At 37.1% G+C, this 21,786-nt stretch overlaps 3 protein-coding genes across 4 annotated transcripts in view; all 3 read right to left on the bottom strand.

Moving 5' to 3' along the window:
• Positions 1 to 8,894, bottom strand: part of LOC127865074 (E3 ubiquitin-protein ligase UBR4-like) — a 171,075-nt gene extending 162,181 nt beyond the window's left edge. Inside the window, exons 1-4 of the mRNA XM_052404953.1 lie at positions 7,990 to 8,894; positions 7,184 to 7,586; positions 6,941 to 7,102; positions 1,637 to 2,435 (exon numbers count right to left, since the gene is read on the bottom strand). Of these exons, the coding sequence (XP_052260913.1) occupies positions 2,045 to 2,435; positions 6,941 to 7,102; positions 7,184 to 7,586; positions 7,990 to 8,062 (1,029 nt within the window). The 5' untranslated portion in view covers positions 8,063 to 8,894 and the 3' untranslated portion in view covers positions 1,637 to 2,044. Of the gene's footprint in view, positions 2,436 to 6,940; positions 7,103 to 7,183; positions 7,587 to 7,989 lie in introns of the transcript that reaches the window.
• Positions 8,895 to 10,439: 1,545 nt separating this feature from the next.
• LOC127865088 (streptococcal hemagglutinin-like) overlaps positions 10,440 to 21,786 on the bottom strand; it is a 98,988-nt gene continuing 87,641 nt past the window's right edge. The window contains exons 5-7 of one of the 2 annotated variants that reach the window (XM_052404982.1): positions 17,835 to 17,935; positions 11,443 to 11,511; positions 10,440 to 11,174 (exon numbers count right to left, since the gene is read on the bottom strand). In XM_052404982.1, coding sequence (XP_052260942.1) covers positions 17,876 to 17,935 — 60 coding nt within the window. In that variant the 3' untranslated portion in view covers positions 10,440 to 11,174; positions 11,443 to 11,511; positions 17,835 to 17,875. The remainder of the gene's footprint in view (positions 11,175 to 11,442; positions 11,512 to 17,834; positions 17,936 to 21,786) is intronic. The other variant, XM_052404983.1, reaches the window with a different exon arrangement.
• LOC127865098 (uncharacterized) overlaps positions 17,150 to 21,786 on the bottom strand; it is a 74,877-nt gene continuing 70,240 nt past the window's right edge. The window contains exon 13 of the mRNA XM_052404995.1: positions 17,150 to 17,283. The gene's annotated coding sequence lies outside the window, so the exon portion shown is untranslated. The remainder of the gene's footprint in view (positions 17,284 to 21,786) is intronic.

The following is a 21,786-nucleotide window of genomic DNA, read 5'->3' as shown; positions in this document are numbered from 1 at the left end:
AACTGGTTTAAACTAAGTCAAGTGTAACAACTGGTCAGTGTGTGTCATATGATGACATCTGTCTCGGTGTGTTAAAGTTCTGAAAGAAGTAAACCAAGGATATGTTAATTTTGCCGTCTGTAGGTATCGGTTTCCATGTTTATTCTGGCACAGCTTCTGAAATTCGCAAAGTATATTAGTACCGATGATAATTGGTGTTGTTTCTGAAAATGTTGTATCAGGTGAAATAAGAAATAAAGCTGGTTGCTGTCCAGTATCTAGGACACCATCTGTTGTATCTCGTTCAACTTCAATGTAACCAGAGTATGGCAATCTAGAACCACTGGCACATTCAATGTTCATAATGTCTGAAACAGTTAAAAGATTAGTGTTGATCATAAATTCACAAATTCTACTTGCAAACAGCTTAAATACACATAAACACTTCTATCTAATCAATCTAACTCACTTAAAACTATCAGTGCATTCACTGAAATAATTAAAACATTTAACCTTTGAGATTAATTAAAATAAAATTTAAATGAGAATTCAAACATAAATCTGAAAAAAAATCATTATTAGTTCATCATCTATTTCAATACACAATGTACTCAGGATATGCAAAAAGTTTTACTTAATTAATGCACTTAAGTTCTATTAAATAATGCACTGAGTTTTATTGTATTAATGCACTAATTTCAATTAATTAATGCACTATGTTTTATTTAACTAATGCACTAACTTCAATTTAATAATAAGTTTCACTTAATTTATACACTTTGTTTCACTTAACTAATGCACTAAGTTCACTTAAATTATGTACCAAGTTCACTTAAATAATGTACTAAGTTCACTTAAATAAATCACTTAGTTCACTTAAATAATGCACTAAGTTCACTAAAATAATGCACTAAGTTCACTTAAATAATGTACTAAGCTTCACTAAATTTTAACTTAACTGAAGTTAACAAGTATCTACTACAATGTATGCAAATGTAGAAATCAATACACACAAAAAAAAACACAATTGTTAATCAAAGGTATTAACTGCTACCAAATTGTTCAAATTAAACAACAAGTCAAAATAAGTGACACTGCTTTCAAATTAATTGATATCAACTAAATCAATTTGAAATTATCAATTAAAGAGTAACTAAAATAAAATGAATATTTAATTCAGAAAACAATTCAAATGCAAAAGTTCAGATATGTGAACTTGACCGCACACAACTACAATAAGTCTTTTTAACAACTATCATGTAACACATAGTCTTAATACTAATTGTTCTAATTAATTCTATTTACTAACATTAAAATACTGATTTAACTATTATTAATTTCTACTTGCTTTCAATATCAATGCAATCTGAATGAAAATTGTTTAATTAAATTATTTAATTAGTTTTATTTAAATTAACCTTAATTACTACAAGTCCATGTCAAGAAAAATCAGTTAAATATCATTTCCATCTTAAGAGACACAATCTTATAGTAATTAAATTATTTATAATAATTTTGTTTTTGTTTGTACTGTCTAACTCATAAAGTATCATACTTCAACTAAATAGCATTATCATATGCAATAATTGTTCAAGTATTCTTGTTTAAAGAAGAACTAAAGATTTAATTTCAATGCAAACTAACTTCTCTTATCCAATTTCTTCTTTATTATGTCCCATCAGAACATGTGCTTTGAAGCTTAATTCTCCCAACTTAAGAAATAGGTCAATGGTCAGTTGATTTAGTCAACCAATGATACAAGACACTCCAGACCAGTGTCAAATGATGTCACTATGGGGAATACCTCTATAGCCAATCAAATGAGAGTTCAAAATAAAGAACAATCTGTGTCAAGTAATGATCAATGATGCATGAGCTTGTCAAAATATTTACATGAAAATGTGTAACGAAGTGCATTTATACATGTATTTACATTATACTGGTACTTCAGACTTCAGTGATTACTGTTTGAGTTATGCTCTGTACACTAAAAGTACAAACTGGTTTAATTACAGTATTAAAGATACCAAAGACCTGTATTCAAGGTTGCAATGTACTAAACAAGCTAAAAGAATGAAAATAAATGCATATTTAGTAGTTCAAGACATTTAGTGTAAGAAACATCACCAGGGTTTGCAAAATGGTAGAACCAACCATCTGGCCCGCTTTGGAGGAGATAAGGCAGAAACAGGCAGAAGAGTGTAAGACAAGACGGACCTATGGTAGAATCAACCATCTGGCCTGCTTGGGAGGGAGAGAAGGCAGAAACAGGGAGAAGAGTGTAAGACAAGACGGACCTATGGTAGAACCAACCATCTGGCCCGCTTGGGAGGAGAGAAGGCAGAAACAGTAATGAGAGAGGAAGACAAGACGGACCTATGGTAGAACCAACCATCTGGCACGCTTGGGAGGGAGAGAAGGCAGAAACAGGGAGAAGAGTGTAAGACAAGACAGACCTATGGTAGAACCAACCATCTGGCCCGCTTGGGAGGGCAGAGAAGGCGGAAGCAGGGAGAAGATTGTAAGACAAGACGGACCTATGGTAGAACCAACCATCTGGCCCGCTTGGGAGGGAAGAGAAGGCGGAAGCAGGGAGAAGATTGCAAGACAAGACGGACCTATGGTAGAACCAACCATCTGGCCCGCTTGGGAGGAGAGATAAGGCAGAAACAGGGATGAGAGAGGAAGACAAGACGGACCTATGGTAGAACCAACCATCTGGCCTGCTTGGGAGGGAGAGAAGGCAGAACAGGGAGAAGAGTGTAAGACAAGACAGACCTATGGTAGAACCAACCATCTGGCCCGCTTGGGACGGGAAAGAAGGCACAAACAGGGAGAAGAGTGTTAGACAAGACGGACCTATGGTAGAACCAACCATCTGGCACGCTTGGGAGGGAGAGAAGGAAGAAACAGGGAGAAGAGTGTAAGACAAGACAGACCTATGGTAGAACCAACCATCTGGCCCGCTTGGGAGGGCAGAGAAGGCAGAAGCAGGGAGAAGATTGTAAGACAAGACGGACCTATGGTAGAACCAACCATCTGGCCCGCTTGGGAGGGAAGAGAAGGCGGAAGCAGGGAGAAGATTGCAAGACAAGACGGACCTATGGTAGAACCAACCATCTGGCCCGCTTGGGAGGGAAGAGAAGGCGGAAGCAGGGAGAAGATTGCAAGACAAGACGGACCTATGGTAGAACCAACCATCTGGCCCGCTTGGGAGGAGAGATAAGGCAGAAACAGGGATGAGAGAGGAAGACAAGACGGACCTATGGTAGAACCAACCATCTGGCCCGCTTGGGAGGGAAGAGAAGGCGGAAGCAGGGAGAAGATTGCAAGACAAGACGGACCTATGGTAGAACCAACCATCTGGCCCGCTTGGGAGGAGAGATAAGGCAGAAACAGGGATGAGAGAGGAAGACAAGACGGACCTATGGTAGAACCAACCATCTGGCCTGCTTGGGAGGGAGAGAAGGCAGAACAGGGAGAAGAGTGTAAGACAAGACAGACCTATGGTAGAACCAACCATCTGGCCCGCTTGGGACGGGAAAGAAGGCAGAAACAGGGAGAAGAGTGTAAGACAAGACGGACCTATGGTAGAACCAACCATCTGGCCCGCTTGGGAGGGCAGAGAAGGCGGAAGCAGGGAGAAGATTGTAAGACAAGACGGACCTATGGTAGAACCAACCATCTGGCCCGCTTGGGAGGAGATAAGGCAGAAACAGGCAGAAGAGTGAAGTTTCATGATCCTAGGCGTATTCGTTCTTGAGTTATCATCCGGAAACCATTTTACTATTTCGGGTCACCGTGACCTTGACCTTTGACCTAGTGACCTCAAATCAATAGGGGTCATCTGCGAGTCATGATCAATCTACCTATGAAGTTTCATGATCATAGGCCAAAGCGTTCTTGAGTTATCATCTGACAACCACCTGAAGGACGGACCGACAGACCGACCGACAGACAGACCGACCGACATGAGCAAAGCAATATACCCCCTCTTCTTCGAAGGGGGGCATAAAAATAGAGGGAAAGTGTCACTTGAATAAACTGGTTTAAACTAAGTCAAGTGTAACAACTGGTCAGTGTGTGTCATATGATGACATCTGTCTCGGTGTGTTAAAGTTCTGAAAGAAGTAAACCAAGGATATGTTAATTTTGCCGTCTGTAGGTATCGGTTTCCATGTTTATTCTGGCACAGCTTCTGAAATTCGCAAAGTATATTAGTACCGATGATAATTGGTGTTGTTTCTGAAAATGTTGTATCAGGTGAAATAAGAAATAAAGCTGGTTGCTGTCCAGTATCTGGGACACCATCTGTTGTATCTCGTTCAACTTCAATGTAACCAGAGTATGGCAATCTAGAACCACTGGCACATTCAATGTTCATAATGTCTGAAACAGTTAAAAGATTAGTGTTGATCATAAATTCACAAATTCTACTTGCAAACAGCTTAAATACACATAAACACTTCTATCTAATCAATCTAACTCACTTAAAACTATCAGTGCATTCACTGAAATAATTAAAACATTTAACCTTTGAGATTAATTAAAATAAAATTTAAATGAGAATTCAAACATAAATCTGAAAAAAAAACATTATTAGATCATCATCTATTTCAATACACAATGTACTCAGGATATGCAAAAAGTTTTACTTAATTAATGCACTTAAGTTCTATTAAATAATGCACTGAGTTTTATTGTATTAATGCACTAATTTCAATTAATTAATGCACTATGTTTTATTTAACTAATGCACTAACTTCAATTTAATAATAAGTTTCACTTAATTAATACACTTTGTTTCACTTAACTAATGCACTAAGTTCACTTAAATTATGTACCAAGTTCACTTAAATAATGTACTAAGTTCACTTAAATAAATCACTTAGTTCACTTAAATAATGCACTAAGTTCACTAAAATAATGCACTAAGTTCACTTAAATAATGTACTAAGCTTCACTAAATTTTAACTTAACTGAAGTTAACAAGTATCTACTACAATGTATGCAAATGTAGAAATCAATACACACAAAAAAAACACAATTGTTAACCAAAGGTATTAACTGCTACCAAATTGTTCAAATTAAACAACAAGTCAAAATAAGTGACACTGCTTTCAAATTAATTGATATCAACTAAATCAATTTGAAATTATCAATTAAAGAGTAACTAAAATAAAATGAATATTTAATTCAGAAAACAATTCAAATGCAAAGTTCAGATATGTGAACTTGACCGCACACAACTACAATAAGTCTTTTTAACAACTATCATGTAACACATAGTCTTAATACTAATTGTTCTAATTAATTCTATTTACTAACATTAAAATACTGATTTAACTATTATTAATTTCTACTTGCTTTCAATATCAATGCAATCTGAATGAAAATTGTTTAATTAAATTATTTAATTAGTTTTATTTAAATTAACCTTAATTACTACAAGTCCATGTCAAGAAAAATCAGTTAAATATCATTTCCATCTTAAGAGACACAATCTTATAGTAATAAAATTATTTATAATAATTTTGTTTTTGTTTGTACTGTCTAACTCATAAAGTATCATACTTCAACTAAATAGCATTATCATATGCAATAATTGTTCAAGTATTCTTGTTTAAAGAAGAACTAAAGATTTAATTTCAATGCAAACTAACTTCTCTTATCCAATTTCTTCTTTATTATGTCCCATCAGAACATGTGCTTTGAAGCTTAATTCTCCCAACTTAAGAAATAGGTCAATGGTCAGTTGATTTAGTCAACCAATGATACAAGACACTCCAGACCAGTGTCAAATGATGTCACTATGGGGAATACCTCTATAGCCAATCAAATGAGAGTTCAAAATAAAGAACAATCTGTGTCAAGTAATGATCAATGATGCATGAGCTTGTCAAAATATTTACATGAAAATGTGTAACGAAGTGCATTTATACATGTATTTACATTATACTGGTACTTCAGACTTCAGTGATTACTGTTTGAGTTATGCTCTGTACACTAAAAGTACAAACTGGTTTAATTACAGTATTAAAGATACCAAAGACCTGTATTCAAGGTTGCAATGTACTAAACAAGCTAAAAGAATGAAAATAAATGCATATTTAGTAGTTCAAGACATTTAGTGTAAGAAACATCACCAGGGTTTGCAAAATGGTAGAACCAACCATCTGGCCCGCTTTGGAGGAGATAAGGCAGAAACAGGCAGAAGAGTGTAAGACAAGACGGACCTATGGTAGAATCAACCATCTGGCCTGCTTGGGAGGGAGAGAAGGCAGAAACAGGGAGAAGAGTGTAAGACAAGACGGACCTATGGTAGAACCAACCATCTGGCCCGCTTGGGAGGAGAGAAGGCAGAAACAGTAATGAGAGAGGAAGACAAGACGGACCTATGGTAGAACCAACCATCTGGCACGCTTGGGAGGGAGAGAAGGCAGAAACAGGAAGAAGAGTGTAAGACAAGACAGACCTATGGTAGAACCAACCATCTGGCCTGCTTGGGAGGGCAGAGAAGGCGGAAGCAGGGAGAAGATTGTAAGACAAGACGGACCTATGGTAGAACCAACCATCTGGTCCCGCTTGGGAGGGAAGAGAAGGCGGAAGCAGGGAGAAGATTGCAAGACAAGACGGACCTATGGTAGAACCAACCATCTGGCCCGCTTGGGAGGAGAGATAAGGCAGAAAACAGGGATGAGAGAGGAAGACAAGACGGACCTATGGTAGAACCAACCATCTGGCCTGCTTGGGAGGGAGAGAAGGCAGAACAGGGAGAAGAGTGTAAGACAAGACAGACCTATGGTAGAACCAACCATCTGGCCCGCTTGGGACGGGAAAGAAGGCAGAAACAGGGAGAAGAGTGTTAGACAAGACGGACCTATGGTAGAACCAACCATCTGGCACGCTTGGGAGGAGAGAGAAGGCAGAAACAGGGAGAAGAGTGTAAGACAAGACAGACCTATGGTAGAACCAACCATCTGGCCCGCTTGGGAGGGCAGAGAAGGCAGAAGCAGGGAGAAGATTGTAAGACAAGACGGACCTATGGTAGAACCAACCATCTGGCCCGCTTGGGAGGGAAGAGAAGGCGGAAGCAGGGAGAAGATTGCAAGACAAGACGGACCTATGGTAGAACCAACCATCTGGCCCGCTTGGGAGGGAAGAGAAGGCAGAAGCAGGGAGAAGATTGCAAGACAAGACGAACCTATGGTAGAACCAACCATCTGGCCCGCTTGGGAGGAGAGATAAGGCAGAAACAGGGATGAGAGAGGAAGACAAGACGGACCTATGGTAGAACCAACCATCTGGCCCGCTTGGGAGGGAAGAGAAGGCGGAAGCAGGGAGAAGATTGCAAGACAAGACGGACCTATGGTAGAACCAACCATCTGGCCCGCTTGGGAGGAGAGATAAGGCAGAAACAGGGATGAGAGAGGAAGACAAGACGGACCTATGGTAGAACCAACCATCTGGCCTGCTTGGGAGGGAGAGAAGGCAGAACAGGGAGAAGAGTGTAAGACAAGACAGACCTATGGTAGAACCAACCATCTGGCCCGCTTGGGAGGGCAGAGAAGGCGGAAGCAGGGAGAAGATTGTAAGACAAGACGGACCTATGGTAGAACCAACCATCTGGCCCGCTTGGGAGGGAAGAGAAGGCGGAAGCAGGGAGAAGATTGCAAGACAAGACGGACCTATGGTAGAACCAACCATCTTGCCCGCTTGGGAGGAGAGATAAGGCAGAAACAGGGATGAGAGAGGAAGACAAGACGGACCTATGGTAGAACCAACCATCTGGCCTGCTTGGGAGGGAGAGAAGGCAGAACAGGGAGAAGAGTGTAAGACAAGACAGACCTATGGTAGAACCAACCATCTGGCCCGCTTGGGACGGAAAAGAAGGCAGAAACAGGGAGAAGAGTGTAAGACAAGACGGACCTATGGTAGAACCAACCATCTGGCCCGCTTGGGAGGGCAGAGAAGGCGGAAGCAGGGAGAAGATTGTAAGACAAGACGGACCTATGGTAGAACCAACCATCTGGCCCGCTTGGGAGGAGATAAGGCAGAAACAGGCAGAAGAGTGAAGTTTCATGATCCTAGGCGTATGCGTTCTTGAGTTATCATCCGGAAACCATTTTACTATTTCGGGTCACCGTGACCTTGACCTTTGACCTAGTGACCTCAAATCAATAGGGGCCATCTGCGAGTCATGATCAATCTACCTATGAAGTTTCATGATCATAGGCCAAAGCGTTCTTGAGTTATCATCTGACAACCACCTGAAGGACAGGACCGACAGACGGACCGACAGACAGACCGACCGACATGAGCAAAGCAATATACCCCCTCTTCTTCGAAGGGGGGCATAAAAATAGAGGGAAAGTGTCACTTGAATAAACTGGTTTAAACTCAGTCAAGTGTAACAACTGGTCAGTGTGTGTCATATGATGACATCTGTCTCGGTGTGTTAAAGTTCTGAAAGAAGTAAACCAAGGATATGTTAATTTTGCCGTCTGTAGGTATCGGTTTCCATGTTTATTCTGGCACAGCTTCTGAAATTCGCAAAGTATATTAGTACCGATGATAATTGGTGTTGTTTCTGAAAATGTTGTATCAGGTGAAATAAGAAATAAAGCTGGTTGCTGTCCAGTATCTGGGACACCATCTGTTGTATCTCGTTCAACTTCAATGTAACCAGAGTATGGCAATCTAGAACCACTGGCATATTCAATGTTCATAATGTCTGAAACAGTTAAAAGATTAATGTTGATCATAAATTCACAAATTCTACTTGCAAACAGCTTAAATACACATAAACACTTCTATCTAATCAATCTAACTCACTTAAAACTATCAGTGCATTCACTGAAATAATTAAAACATTTAACCTTTGAGATTAATTAAAATAAAATTTAAATGAGAATTCAAACATAAATCTGAAAAAAAAATCATTATTAGATTCATCATCTATTTCAATACACAACAATGTACTCAGGATATGCAAAGAGTTTTACTTAATTAATGCACTTAAGTTCTATTAAATAATGCACTGAGTTTTATTGTATTAATGCACTAATTTCAATTAATTAATGCACTATGTTTTATTTAACTAATGCACTAACTTCAATTTAATAATAAGTTTCACTTAATTAATACACTTTGTTTCACTTAACTAATGCACTAAGTTCACTTAAATTATGTACCAAGTTCACTTAAATAATGTACTAAGTTCACTTAAATAAATCACTTAGTTCACTTAAATAATGCACTAAGTTCACTAAAATAATGCACTAAGTTCACTTAAATAATGTACTAAGCTTCACTAAATTTTAACTTTACTGAAGTTAACAAGTATCTACTACAATGTATGCAAATGTAGAAATCAATACACACACAAAAAACACAATTGTTAACCAAAGGTATTAACTGCTACCAAATTGTTCAAATTAAACAACAAGTCAAAATAAGTGACACTGCTTTCAAGTTAATTGATATCAACTAAATCAATTTGAAATTATCAATTAAAGAGTAACTAAAATAAAATGAATATTTAGTTCAGAAAACAATTCAAATGCAAAAGTTCAGATATGTGAACTTGACCGCACACAACTACAATAAGTCTTTTTAACAACTATCATGTAACACATAGTCTTAATACTAATTGTTCTAATTTATTCTATTTAATAACATTAAAATACTGATTTAACTATTATTAATTTCTACTTGCTTTCAATATCAATGCAATCTGAATGAAAATTGTTTAATTAAATTATTTAATTAGTTTTATTTAAATTAACCTTAATTACTACAAGTCCATGTCAAGATAAATCAGTTAAATATCATTTCCATCTTAAGAGACACAATCTTAAAGTAATAAAATTATTTATAATAATTTTGTTTTTGTTTGTACTGTCTAACTCATAAAGTATCATACTTCAACTAAATAGCATTATCATATGCAATAATTGTTCAAGTATTCCTGTTTAAAGAAGAACTAAAGATTTAATTTCAATGCAAACTAACATCTCTTATCCAATTTCTTCTTTATTATGTCCCACCAGAACATGTGCTTTGAAGCTTAATTCTCCCAACTTAAGAAATAGGTCAATGGTCAGTTGATTTAGTCAACCAATGATACAAGACACTCCAGACCAGTGTCAAATGATGTCACTATGGGGAATACCTCTATAGCCAATCAAATGAGAGTTCAAAATAAAGAACAATCTGTGTCAAGTAATGATCAATGATGCATGAGCTTGTCAAAATATTTACATGAAAATGTGTAACGAAGTGCATTCATACATGTATTTACATTATACTGGTACTTCAGACTTCAGTGATTACTGTTTGAGTTATGCTCTGTACACTAAAAGTACAAACTGGTTTAATTACAGTATTAAAGATACCAAAGACCTGTATTCAAGGTTGCAATGTACTAAACAAGCTAAAAGAATGAAAATAGATGCATATTTAGTAGTTCAAGACATTTAGTGTAAGAAACATCACCAGGGTTTGCAAAAAATGGGGTTATAATTAGATTTCAGTGAAATCACTCTGTCTACAATATCACTTCCAGCAAATATCAAATATTCGGATCTGCAGTTATTTGAACAGAGATTTTACAAATTACACAAATATAAGCACTAAATAATAAAATAACCAGTTTGGACTCGGAAACTATAACTGCAGTTTCTGAATATTTTGAAAACAATGTTTACTATATTTTCCACCAGTTTCTGAATATTTCGAAAACAATGTTTACTATATTTTGAAAACAACGTGTACTCACGATACTGTTACAGGTTACATCTGCGAAATTGGCCACTAGGTCACAATGTCACTATCCAGTCCTTTAATTAGCAGCGGCACTGGTTAAAGTCACACACTTCACAAAACACACAAAATCCAGTGTCACTGATAAAACACAATAAAAACTGATAAAGTTCTAGTTCGTAGATCCTCCAAACTTGAACGTGAAGCACGCAATGGTCTTGTCCCCTGTTGGCGCCATTTGTAATATAGTGTCTTTCTGGTTGGGTTCAATGTTGAATTTCATTATGGTCAGTATATAAAACTTAAAACAGTATCTTTCAATAATATTGTATTCAATTTAATAATGGTGTTCATAAGAAAATGTTCATCACGAAACACTGTACAGTAGGGTTACACAATTCCCTGTAGATTGGATCAAGACTTTTAAAGCCCTGCAATTACACAATAACATACACATAAATATCATATAGGAAACATAGAATAACCTGCAAGTAAATCATGTTCACACATAAACTTATTAACAGGATGTGTTCTAGTGTCCCAATTAAAATAATCCTTTACACATGTATAAATATTCTTTAGGCAATACATATGATAAAACAATGCATAGAAAACAGTTAACATCACAGAAATAAATTACAAACAAAAGTTATGTTTTCTTCTCTTTCACACATACACACAGAATACATATCAACATACCAAATGTGGTTTGGGCTTTTACATCAGTCTGTCTGCCTCTCTTGTCTCACTGACTCGTGATGGTTAAAACTGCAACATAAGATTTATAGTGCACAATAGAAAGAGCGTGATAACTGCATGTAGGACTTACAAAATGGAAAAGCACAGTACTCTCCCAAATACAGGTTAATACACAAAACCTCAAAACAAAGTATTTACAAACAGAGCAATACCCATTTGCAATCGATTCAAAAGTATATAATAACTACAAAAAATGTACAAAAATGTATTTCATGTTTAATACAACTTAGTTCTAACCTGGTAAGAAGAAATACAAATGAAGATATAAAAATCTGCAGCTCAAGCAAAAACAGACTGCTGACACTTTGACTGCCCAGAACACAATGCAAAAAAGGGAGGGAAAAATAATCTGGCTGAACAGGTTTTAAAATCAATCAACTGTTGTAATTGGTCACAGTGGTCACCTGACTGAGTTGATTTAAAGTCAGTCAACTATGACATTTGGTCACAGTGGTCAGAGGTAGATAATTGACTAATAGAATTATTGGAAATTCTACCTGGTTACACAGTTACAGTGTTTTTATAGTCATTCAAAGCTTTCAATTAATCTTCACCAATCATCATTCCCCAGTACTAATCCTGTTTTAATCAACCTGTAATAGATGAGTTGGCATATGATGACCACAAATCTTCAAAACACTTGTTGTAGCACATGTAGTGTTAAGTAGGAAAATAAATTGTACTTAATATGTCAGAGGCGTATCCAGAAAATTTTCAGAGGGGGGGCTCAACAGGGGAGGGTGCGGGAGGGGTGTCCCCTTCCGTTGTTGATTTTTTTTTGAAACGGCACCTTGAAATGATGCAATTTCCTGCTATATAATCAGCATTTTGCATGATAAAAGTGCATGTAAAACAAACAAGAACTTGAGTTCACACATCAAGTGTGACAGACACACGGACAGACAGACACACAGGGGTAAATCAAATGTCTCTCAAACCACTAAAGTGGTGGGAGACATTATCTTTATCCATAACTTTTTTAACCGAGTTAGATGGGTGGACCTCCTATTGAACCTTGTTGGATATCCTACTAGGTCAACTTAGGTACAACATTAAAATGTTTATGTCCATGTCCCTATGAATGGAAAGCAGGCACACAGCCGACAACCTGTCCTGACCCATTGATGATCTGAGTTTTGTCTAAACAAGTCCTTGGGCACTGATACTCCTTTCACACTCGCATGATGTGACAGGGAACACACATGATATGGACAAAACAGTGTAAATGATGGGGTACAGCTGGGAATCACAATGCGCAACAGAGCCCTGAAGGGAAGTAGGTGGATTGGGAACACCTTTCCACCTAGCCTGCCATATAAAGTGCAACTCGGCAGGGAGGGACTGAGGGGAAGGGAGATCATCATTGAACCATTCAAGGTCACTAGCACTGACAGGAGAGGATCACATTTGTTCAGGTATAAACTTCAATCCCATGGCTGCCTTAGAATCGGGTGTCCATTTCGTTCACAAAAGTGTCAACAAAGGGAGTCGTTAGGTTTCTTGTGTAGTTTAATTCGGGTGTTGCTGCCTCGATGTTGTCACGCTTTAAGAAAATGATTTAGTTTCATATAGCAAATTAATTCTTCATTTTTGAGTCTTTTTTAATTTTAAAAACTATGGATGAACATCAAAGCAGTTAGCCCGATTTGTAAAAAAAAATAAAAAAAAAAAAAATAAAATAATTGCCATTCATTACGTGTGCAGTTGAATTTCACAAATGAGGAAAACTGCCCCCCCCCCCTGGCAGCCATGTTATTCAACTGACCGGAACCATTTTCAAACTCAACTCTAATATCAAGGAAACAAATGTTTTGACCAAATTTGATGAAAATTGGGCCAAAAATGTGACTTCTAGAGTGTTCACATGATGTTTTCACTATATACATATAGAGAAAAATGCCCCACCCACTGGCGGCCATGTTTTTTCACCGATCTGGACCATTGGACCTAGTGACCTGAAAATCAATAGGGGTCATCTGCCAGTCATGATCAATGCACCTATAAAGTTTCATGATCCAAGGCCTAAGCGTTGGTGAGTTATCATCCGGAAACCATCTGGTGGACGGACCGACCGACGGACTGGCAGATGGACCAACCAACTGACACGTGCAAAACAATAAACCCCCTCTTCTTCAAAGGGGGGCATAAAAATAATAGATATAAATATTTTTTTCATACACCAGAGAAAGGTTTTCAATCTGTCTTTCAGAGAATATGATTTTTATATTTATATAGGTGAACTTGTTCAGAGAGGTTATCATCCAATCAACAAGATTCTCATATTTATTCAAATCTACAAGATCCCACTGGTTGTCATCCAATTAACAAGATCCTCACAACAGCTATGCTCCAATCTACAAGATCCTTATTGGTTATCATCCAATCTACAACATCATCACTGGTCATCATCCAATTAATAAGATCCTCCCAACAACTATGATCCCATCTACAAGATCCACATTGGTTATCAGCTAATCTACAATATCATCACTGATAATCATCCAATCTTCAAGACCATAACAATAATTACTATGCCATGTACAAGATCCTCACTGGTTATCATCCAATCAACAAGATCCTAGCTGGTTATCATCCAATCAACAAGATCATCACTGGTTATCATCCAATAAACAAGATCCTCACTGGTTATCCAATCTACAAGATCCTCACTGTTTTTATCAAATCTACAATATTATCACTGGTTAACATCCATTCTACAAGCTTCTCACTAATTATCATTCAATATACAAGATCCTCACATTAGTAATGCTCCAATCTAAGATCCTTTCTGGTCATCGTCCAATCAACAAGATCATCATCACAGTTATGATCCCATCTACAAGATCCTTTCTGCTTATCATCCAATTTACAAGATCCTCGCTGGTTATCATCCAATCTACAAGATCCTCACAACAAATATGATCCCATCTACAAGATCCTCACTGGTTGTCATCCAATCAACAAGATCCACAAACACTTATGATCCCATCTACAAGATCCTTTCTGCTTATCATCCAATCATCAAAATCCTCACAACAGTTAAAATCCAATCAACAAGATCCTCACAATAGTTATGATGGAATCAACAAGATCATCAATAGTTATCACCCAATCAACAAGATAATCCAAACTAAAAGATCCTTACTCGTTATCATCCAATCAACAAGATCCTCACTAAAACCATCAAATCAACAGATCCTCACAACAGCTATGATCCAATTATAACGATCCTCATTTGCTATCATCCAATAAACAAGATCCTCACTGGTTATCATCCAATTTACAAGATCCTCACTGGTAATCATCCAATCTACAAGATCCTCACAACAACTATGATCCCATCTACAACATCCTCACTGGTTATTATCCAATCAATAAAATTCTTGAGTAGATAATCATCTTTTTACAAAATCCAATTCAAGTTTTGATTCATCAACAAGATTCTAAAACAGGTTATGATCTATCAACAAGATCCTCACACAGGTTATGATCCATGAACAAGATCCTCAGACAGGTTATGATCCATCAACAAGATCCTCACACAATTTATGATCAATCAAAAAGATCCTCAGACAGGTTATGATCCATCAACAAGATCCTCACAAAGTTATGATCCATGAACAAGATCTTCAGACAGGTTATGCTCAATTAACAAAATCCTCAGACAGGTAATGATCCATTAACAAGATCCTCAGACAGGTTATGATCCATCAACAATATCCTCAGACAGGCTAAGATCCATCAACAAGAGCCTCTGACAGGTTGTGATCCATCAACAAGATCCTCAGACAGGTAGCGATCCAACAACAAGATCATTAGACATGTAATGATCCATCAACATGATCCACAGACAGGTTATGATCCATCAACATGATCCTCAGATATGTTATGATCCAATCAACAAGATCCCCATACAGTTTATTATCCATCAACAAGATCCTCATACAGGTTATGATCCTTGAACAAGATCCACAGACAGGTAATGATCCATCATCAAGATCCACAGACAGTTTATGATCTATCAAGAAGATCCTCATACAGGTTATGATCCATCAACCAGATCCACAGACAGGTTATGATCAAACAACAAGATCCTCATACAGGTTATGATCCATCAACAAGATCCACAGACAGTTATGATCCATCAACAAGATCCTCAGACAGGTTATGATCCATCAACAAGATCCTCAGACAGGTTATGATCCATCAACATGATCCACAGACAGGTTATGATCCATCAACAAGATCCCCAGACAGGTTATCATCTATTAACAAGATCACCAGACAGGTTATCATCTATTAACAAGATCACCAGACAGGTAATGATCCATCAACAATATGATCAGACAGGATCCTTTCACATGTTCTAATCCAATTAACATCGAGGGGTGAACGGAAGACTGTTGTAACTCATGTTAAATAAAGAAAGAGATACTGCAGTTTTCCGTTCAGCCCTCGACATGATTACACTGAACAATATAGTGTTTTGAGTACCCATAATAACAAGCACTGAATTTGTGAAACACAATTCCCTCAACTGCACGATGAAGCCACACAGCAGCTCTAACCCAATTAAAAACGATGGTCCAGAAAGAAACTCACGCTTCATCTGTGTGACTGATGTATACCTGACTGACACACCAAAATTCAGCTTAATATCTTATTATTATTTTGCTTACAAAACCTCCTAAGTCCAAAACCCATTACTTCCCCAAAAATCAATGGTCGGAATGAAACTAACAATTCATCTGTAAGTCATGTAGGTAGACTTGCACATCAAATATGAAGTAAATATCATGAAGTGTTAAAGAAAAAATCCAGAAAGTGGAATGCAGGACAGACTGACAGACAGACAGAGAGATGCCATCCTACTGGGGACATACAAATAAATACAACAACATGGAACATAGTTTGACATTGTCAAGATACCTGAAGTACAAAAACTATAAATAATATACTTTACATAGAAATGTTTAAGTTTAAGTATGTGAGGTAATGGATACATAACTTTTATCATTAATTAACATTTATTCTTCATTGGTGGACAAAAAGAACATTTTCAAGATGACTAGATATTGGACAACCTAATAAAGAATTCGTACAGATTGGTCCTACCAAGTTTTAACATTTGTTGAATTGATATCCCCCGTCAATATGCTTCTGGACACAAGTCTTTTATTTGACTCTCAAAAAAAGCATTTTATCAAGACACAAAAGGCCATAACTCCGTAATTTACAGATGGTGTACGATTCCATTTGGCGTGCATCATCCTGTTATCCATATATGTACTCATACCAAGTTTCAATGAAATCCACCAAAGCACTTCCAAGATATGGCTACGGACGGACGGACTGAAAGACGGACGGACAAACAGACTGACAATGCCAAAACAATGTCCCTCCGCCTATAGCGGGGGATTATAATAAACGTAAGTACTTTTACAAGATATCAGACCAGCCTAAATGACAATCTATTTCTAACCAGACCAATTATTTTCCTTAATTGATAAATATCCTGTTTTATAATTTACTTCCCATTGCCAAAATAACTAACCGACGTGGTGGTGGTGGTGGTGGTGGTGGTGGAGGTGGTGATATTTATTGATACAATGCATTACAAAAATGCAGTTAGCCTTACATTTGGTAAAATTTAAATCTATTACACGGGAGGCAAATGCTGTAACAAAAAGAACATGCATAAACGGTAGTTGTTTCCCTTGTTTGAACCATGCTAAATCCTTAAAATGCCTATTTCCAGTAACTGTGACCTTTACCTGTGACCTTGACCTTTGACCTAGTGACCTCAAAATCAATAGGGGTCATCTGCGAGTCATGATCAATGTACCTATGAAGTTTCATGATCCTAGGCCCAAGCGTTCTGGAGTTATCATCTGACAACATCCTGGTGAACGGACCGACAAACCGACCGACCGACCGACATGAGCAAAGCAATATACCCCCTCTTCTTCGAAGGGGGGCATAAAAATTATAAAAACTTTTTTGTCAAATTTGTCGAAACCAAACGATGTACCTATAGTTGAAATGGCTTCGCTATGCATTTTGGTCAGGAAAAAAGCCAACAATCATTCTACAACATTTTGTCACGTGGCTTTTTCAAGGGCTCGGATTGGCGTAGAGCTACGAGATATAGCATAGAGCTACGAGATATAGCACAAAACGCGCCAAACTTAATATATTCGGAAAAGACGAAAAAAATATTTTGAAAATTTTGGAGCTATGAGGTTTGAGAACGACAGCGACGATGTGTAATATATATCAAATTTAAGCTGGTTAATTTACTAATGTGCTGCAATACACACTGTTTGACTTACCCTTGAAAGTCTTCTAGTGTGTATCATCTCTGGTATGATCTTCAGGTAGGCAATACATTGGTTCTTCTTAGTAAAAGTACACAGCACTGCTTCGAGATTGACTGAAAATTCATGAGCACAATTACACAGACCTGCTATGAACTTGACTGGAAAATGAATATTCTTAGCTCCTCTTCTTGTGCTGGAAATCAACCATCAGTTGCAAATGTCTCATGACAGTATGGTTAATATCCCCACACCAAAAAAATCATTAAAAGGTGTTCTGAAATAACTGAATTATATCCTGTATTATTCCAACAATATTCAAATCATTATTTGTACAAAATTTGTTAACACCTTATTTCAATATTTCTGCAGCAGGAGGTTTCAGACCCGATCAGGTGTGTAAACTAGTGTTTTATTAATCAATGCATATTTTATGCCCTCATTCCAAACACTACAAACAAAAATATGGCAATCATGTGAAAAATGCCCAGCATTTTGACACTTGCAAACAGCAGAAATTGAGAAAAGTTTAAGAAAACAAAACACATACAAATGCCAAATGTGGATGGGACTTTACAATCTCACTGCTTCAACTTGTTAGTTATATTTACACAATCACAATTATCAAATCACAAGAGATAAAAAGTAACACACACATTATAGTCCACACAATTAATACTAACCTTTATTTAGTAATATTACAAAAATGAATGCATGAATGATCAGCTCTAAAATATATCTACTTACACTCAAGACTGTACAGAACACAATATATCTATCATAACAATGAAGGGAGTCCTTGACTGAACTTATTAAAACTCAGTCACACTAAACAACTGGTCAGTTTGTGTCATATGGTGACATTTACAGTTAGTGTTTTCATAGGCAGTCAATGAAAGCATTTAATTAATTTTCACCAGCAATCATGCCCCAGTACTAATACTGTTTTAATCAGCCTATAACGCACGAGTTGGCATATGATGAGCACAAATCTTCATAAACACGTGTAGTGTGAAGTTGGCTAAGAAATTGTAATTCATATGTTACAATAGTTTGTTTGTCCTCTGATAAGACTAAAAGCCCACTAACAGAAAGGGATACGAACATGGACATGTGGTCAAACTGGAGTAACCAATTACTCTTACTAAATTAAGAACGACAAGACTATTGCCAAGCAATATAAAATTATGTCCCCTACCGGCACCACCATTGTCCGAAATTCCACCATTGTCAACTTTTTTTATTTGTTTCCATAGCAACCATAATTTTTGACATAGGAACAAAATTAAATGATGAGCATAATGTCCATATTGTCATCTATCCATGTTTCAAGTTATATGAAAAATATGAAGAACTTTGAAGTTATCGCAGGATCCAGAAAACCACCATTTTCAGCAGTATTTCTAGTCTATTTGTTGCCCTAGCAACCAGAATTTTTGACGTAGGAACAAAATTAAATGATGTGCATTATGTCCATATTGCCATCTATTCCTTTTTCAAGTTTCATGAAAAAATATAAAGTTTTAAAGTTATTGCAGGATCCAGAAAAGTGTGACAGACAGACAGACTCACAGAGCGAAAAACCATAAGTCCCCTCCGGTGAAACCGGTATGGGACAATAAATATCTATGTTATAATAATAATACACACAAGGGATGCTAATTAAGTTTCAACAAATATTTATAGAACAGTTAACCTTATAAATTCAATACCAAAGGCACATATGCTACTCCAACCAAAGATGTATAAACAAGACTATTGCCAAGCAATATATGTCCCCTACCGGCTCCACCATTGTCAGAAATTGCACCATTGTCATATTTTTATATATATTTTCTTATATTTGCTTCCATAGCAACCAGAATTTTTGACGTAGGAACAAATAAGAAACGACGTGTATTGCTCATATTGCCATCTATCCATATTTCAAGTTTCATAAAAAAATATCAACAACTTTAAAAGTTATCACAGGATCTAGAAAATTTCCATTCTCAGCAGTATTTTTAGTCTATTTGTTGCCATAGCAACCAGAATGACCTAGTTTTTGACCTGCCATGACCCATGTTCGAACTTGGCCTAGACATCATCTAGATACAACTTCTGACCAAGTTTGGTGAAGCTCTGATGAAAACTACTTGAACAAGGGCTGTTTGTAAAACATGCATGCCCTCCATATGGGCTGTCAGTTGTAGTGGCAGCCATTGTGTGAAGACTTTTTTGTCTCTATGACCTTGACCTTTGACCTTGTGACCTGAAAATCATTAGGGGTCATCTGCCAGTCATGATCAATGCACTCATGACGTTTTGTGATTCTAGGCGTAAGCTTTCTTGAGTTATCATCCAGAAACCATTTAACTGTGTCAAGTCACCCTGACCTTGACCTTTGACATAGTGACATGAAAATCATAGGGGTCATCTGCGAGTCATGATCAATGTACCTATGAAGTTTCATGATCCTAGGCGTAAGCTTTCTTGAGTTATCATCCAGAATCCATTTCACTGTGTCAAGTCACTGTGACCTTGACCTTTGACCTAGTGACCTGAAAATCAATAGGGATCATCTGCCAGTCATGATCAATGTACCTATGAAGTTTCATGATCCTAGGCCTAACCATTCTTGAGTTATAATCCTCAGGAAACCATTTTACTGTTATGAGTCACTGTGACCTTGACCTTTGACCTAGTGACCTGAAAATCAATAGGGGTCATCTGCCAGTCATGACCAATGTACCTATGAAGTTTCATGATCCTAGGCGTAAGCTTTCTTGAGTTATCATATGGAAACCATTTTACTGTTTCGAGTCACAGTATCTTGACCTTTGACCTAGTGACCTTAAAATCAATAGAGGTCATCTGCCAGTCATGATCAATGTTCCTATGAAGTTTCATGATCCTAGGTGTAAGCATTCTTGAGTTATCATCCAGAAACCATTTAACTATTTTCGAGTCACTGTGACCTTGACCTTTGACCTAGTGACCTGAAAATCAATAGGGGTCATCTGCCAGTCATGATAAATGAACCTATGGAGTTTCATGATCCTCAGGCATAAGTGTTCTTGAGTTATCATCAGGAAACCATCTGGTGGACGGACCGACAAACGGACAGACCGACCAACATGTGCAAAACAATATACCCCCTCTTCTTCGAAGGGGGGGCATAAAAAGGTTTTGATAATACTTGCGTCAGGGCACATGAAAGATTGATCATAGCTAGTATTTTCGTTATTTAATAGTTCTGGCTTTCATAGCTTTATATGTCAAAATAAATAATAGATTTCAGGAAAAGAAAGTCATGTTTACAATTTCCAGTGATTTTTTTGCTTATATTTGTTACAGCCTGTGCCATTTGAATTGGGAAAATAAGCGCGAAAAAACATGAAAAAGGGAAAAATAGTGTGATAACCATGAAATTGGGAAAAATTTAGAATTTTAAATATGATTATAAGTAACAGAATTAAAGTTGTTTTTAAGTGCATGCATGTTCAGGGTGTTTTCTTGCCATTTTGGGAAAAGGAGTCTGTTCAAAATGGGATTTTTTTTAATTGATGAGTTTGAAAATTTGGGAATTATTTATCGACAAACAGGACTTAATTAAAGTTATATATTATGTAGAATTTTTAAACTGGACTGTTAACAAGATTTTACTATAGCCATATTGGGGAAAATGTACTGCCCCTTGGCAGCCATGTTTTTCAAGCAAAGGTTACCATTTTTAAACTCATCCAAGATATCATGGGAATATATCATCTAAGAAAGTTTCATGAAGATCGGAAAATAAATGTGGCCTCTAGAGTGTTAACAAGGTTTTACTATAGCCTTATAAGGAAAAATGCCCCGCCCCCTGGCAGCCATGTTTTTCAACCAACCGGCATCATTTTCGGACTCGTCCAAGATATCATTGGGATGAAAGTTCTGACCAAGTTTCATGAAGATCAGACAATAAATGTGGCCTCTAGAGTGTTAACAA

Source organism: Dreissena polymorpha, chromosome 1 (assembly GCF_020536995.1).
Source record: "Dreissena polymorpha isolate Duluth1 chromosome 1, UMN_Dpol_1.0, whole genome shotgun sequence".
In the NCBI taxonomy this organism is placed as follows: domain Eukaryota; kingdom Metazoa; phylum Mollusca; class Bivalvia; order Myida; family Dreissenidae; genus Dreissena; species Dreissena polymorpha.
Note: the sequence above shows the minus strand (reverse complement) of the source record. Positions and strands in the feature narration are given on the sequence as shown.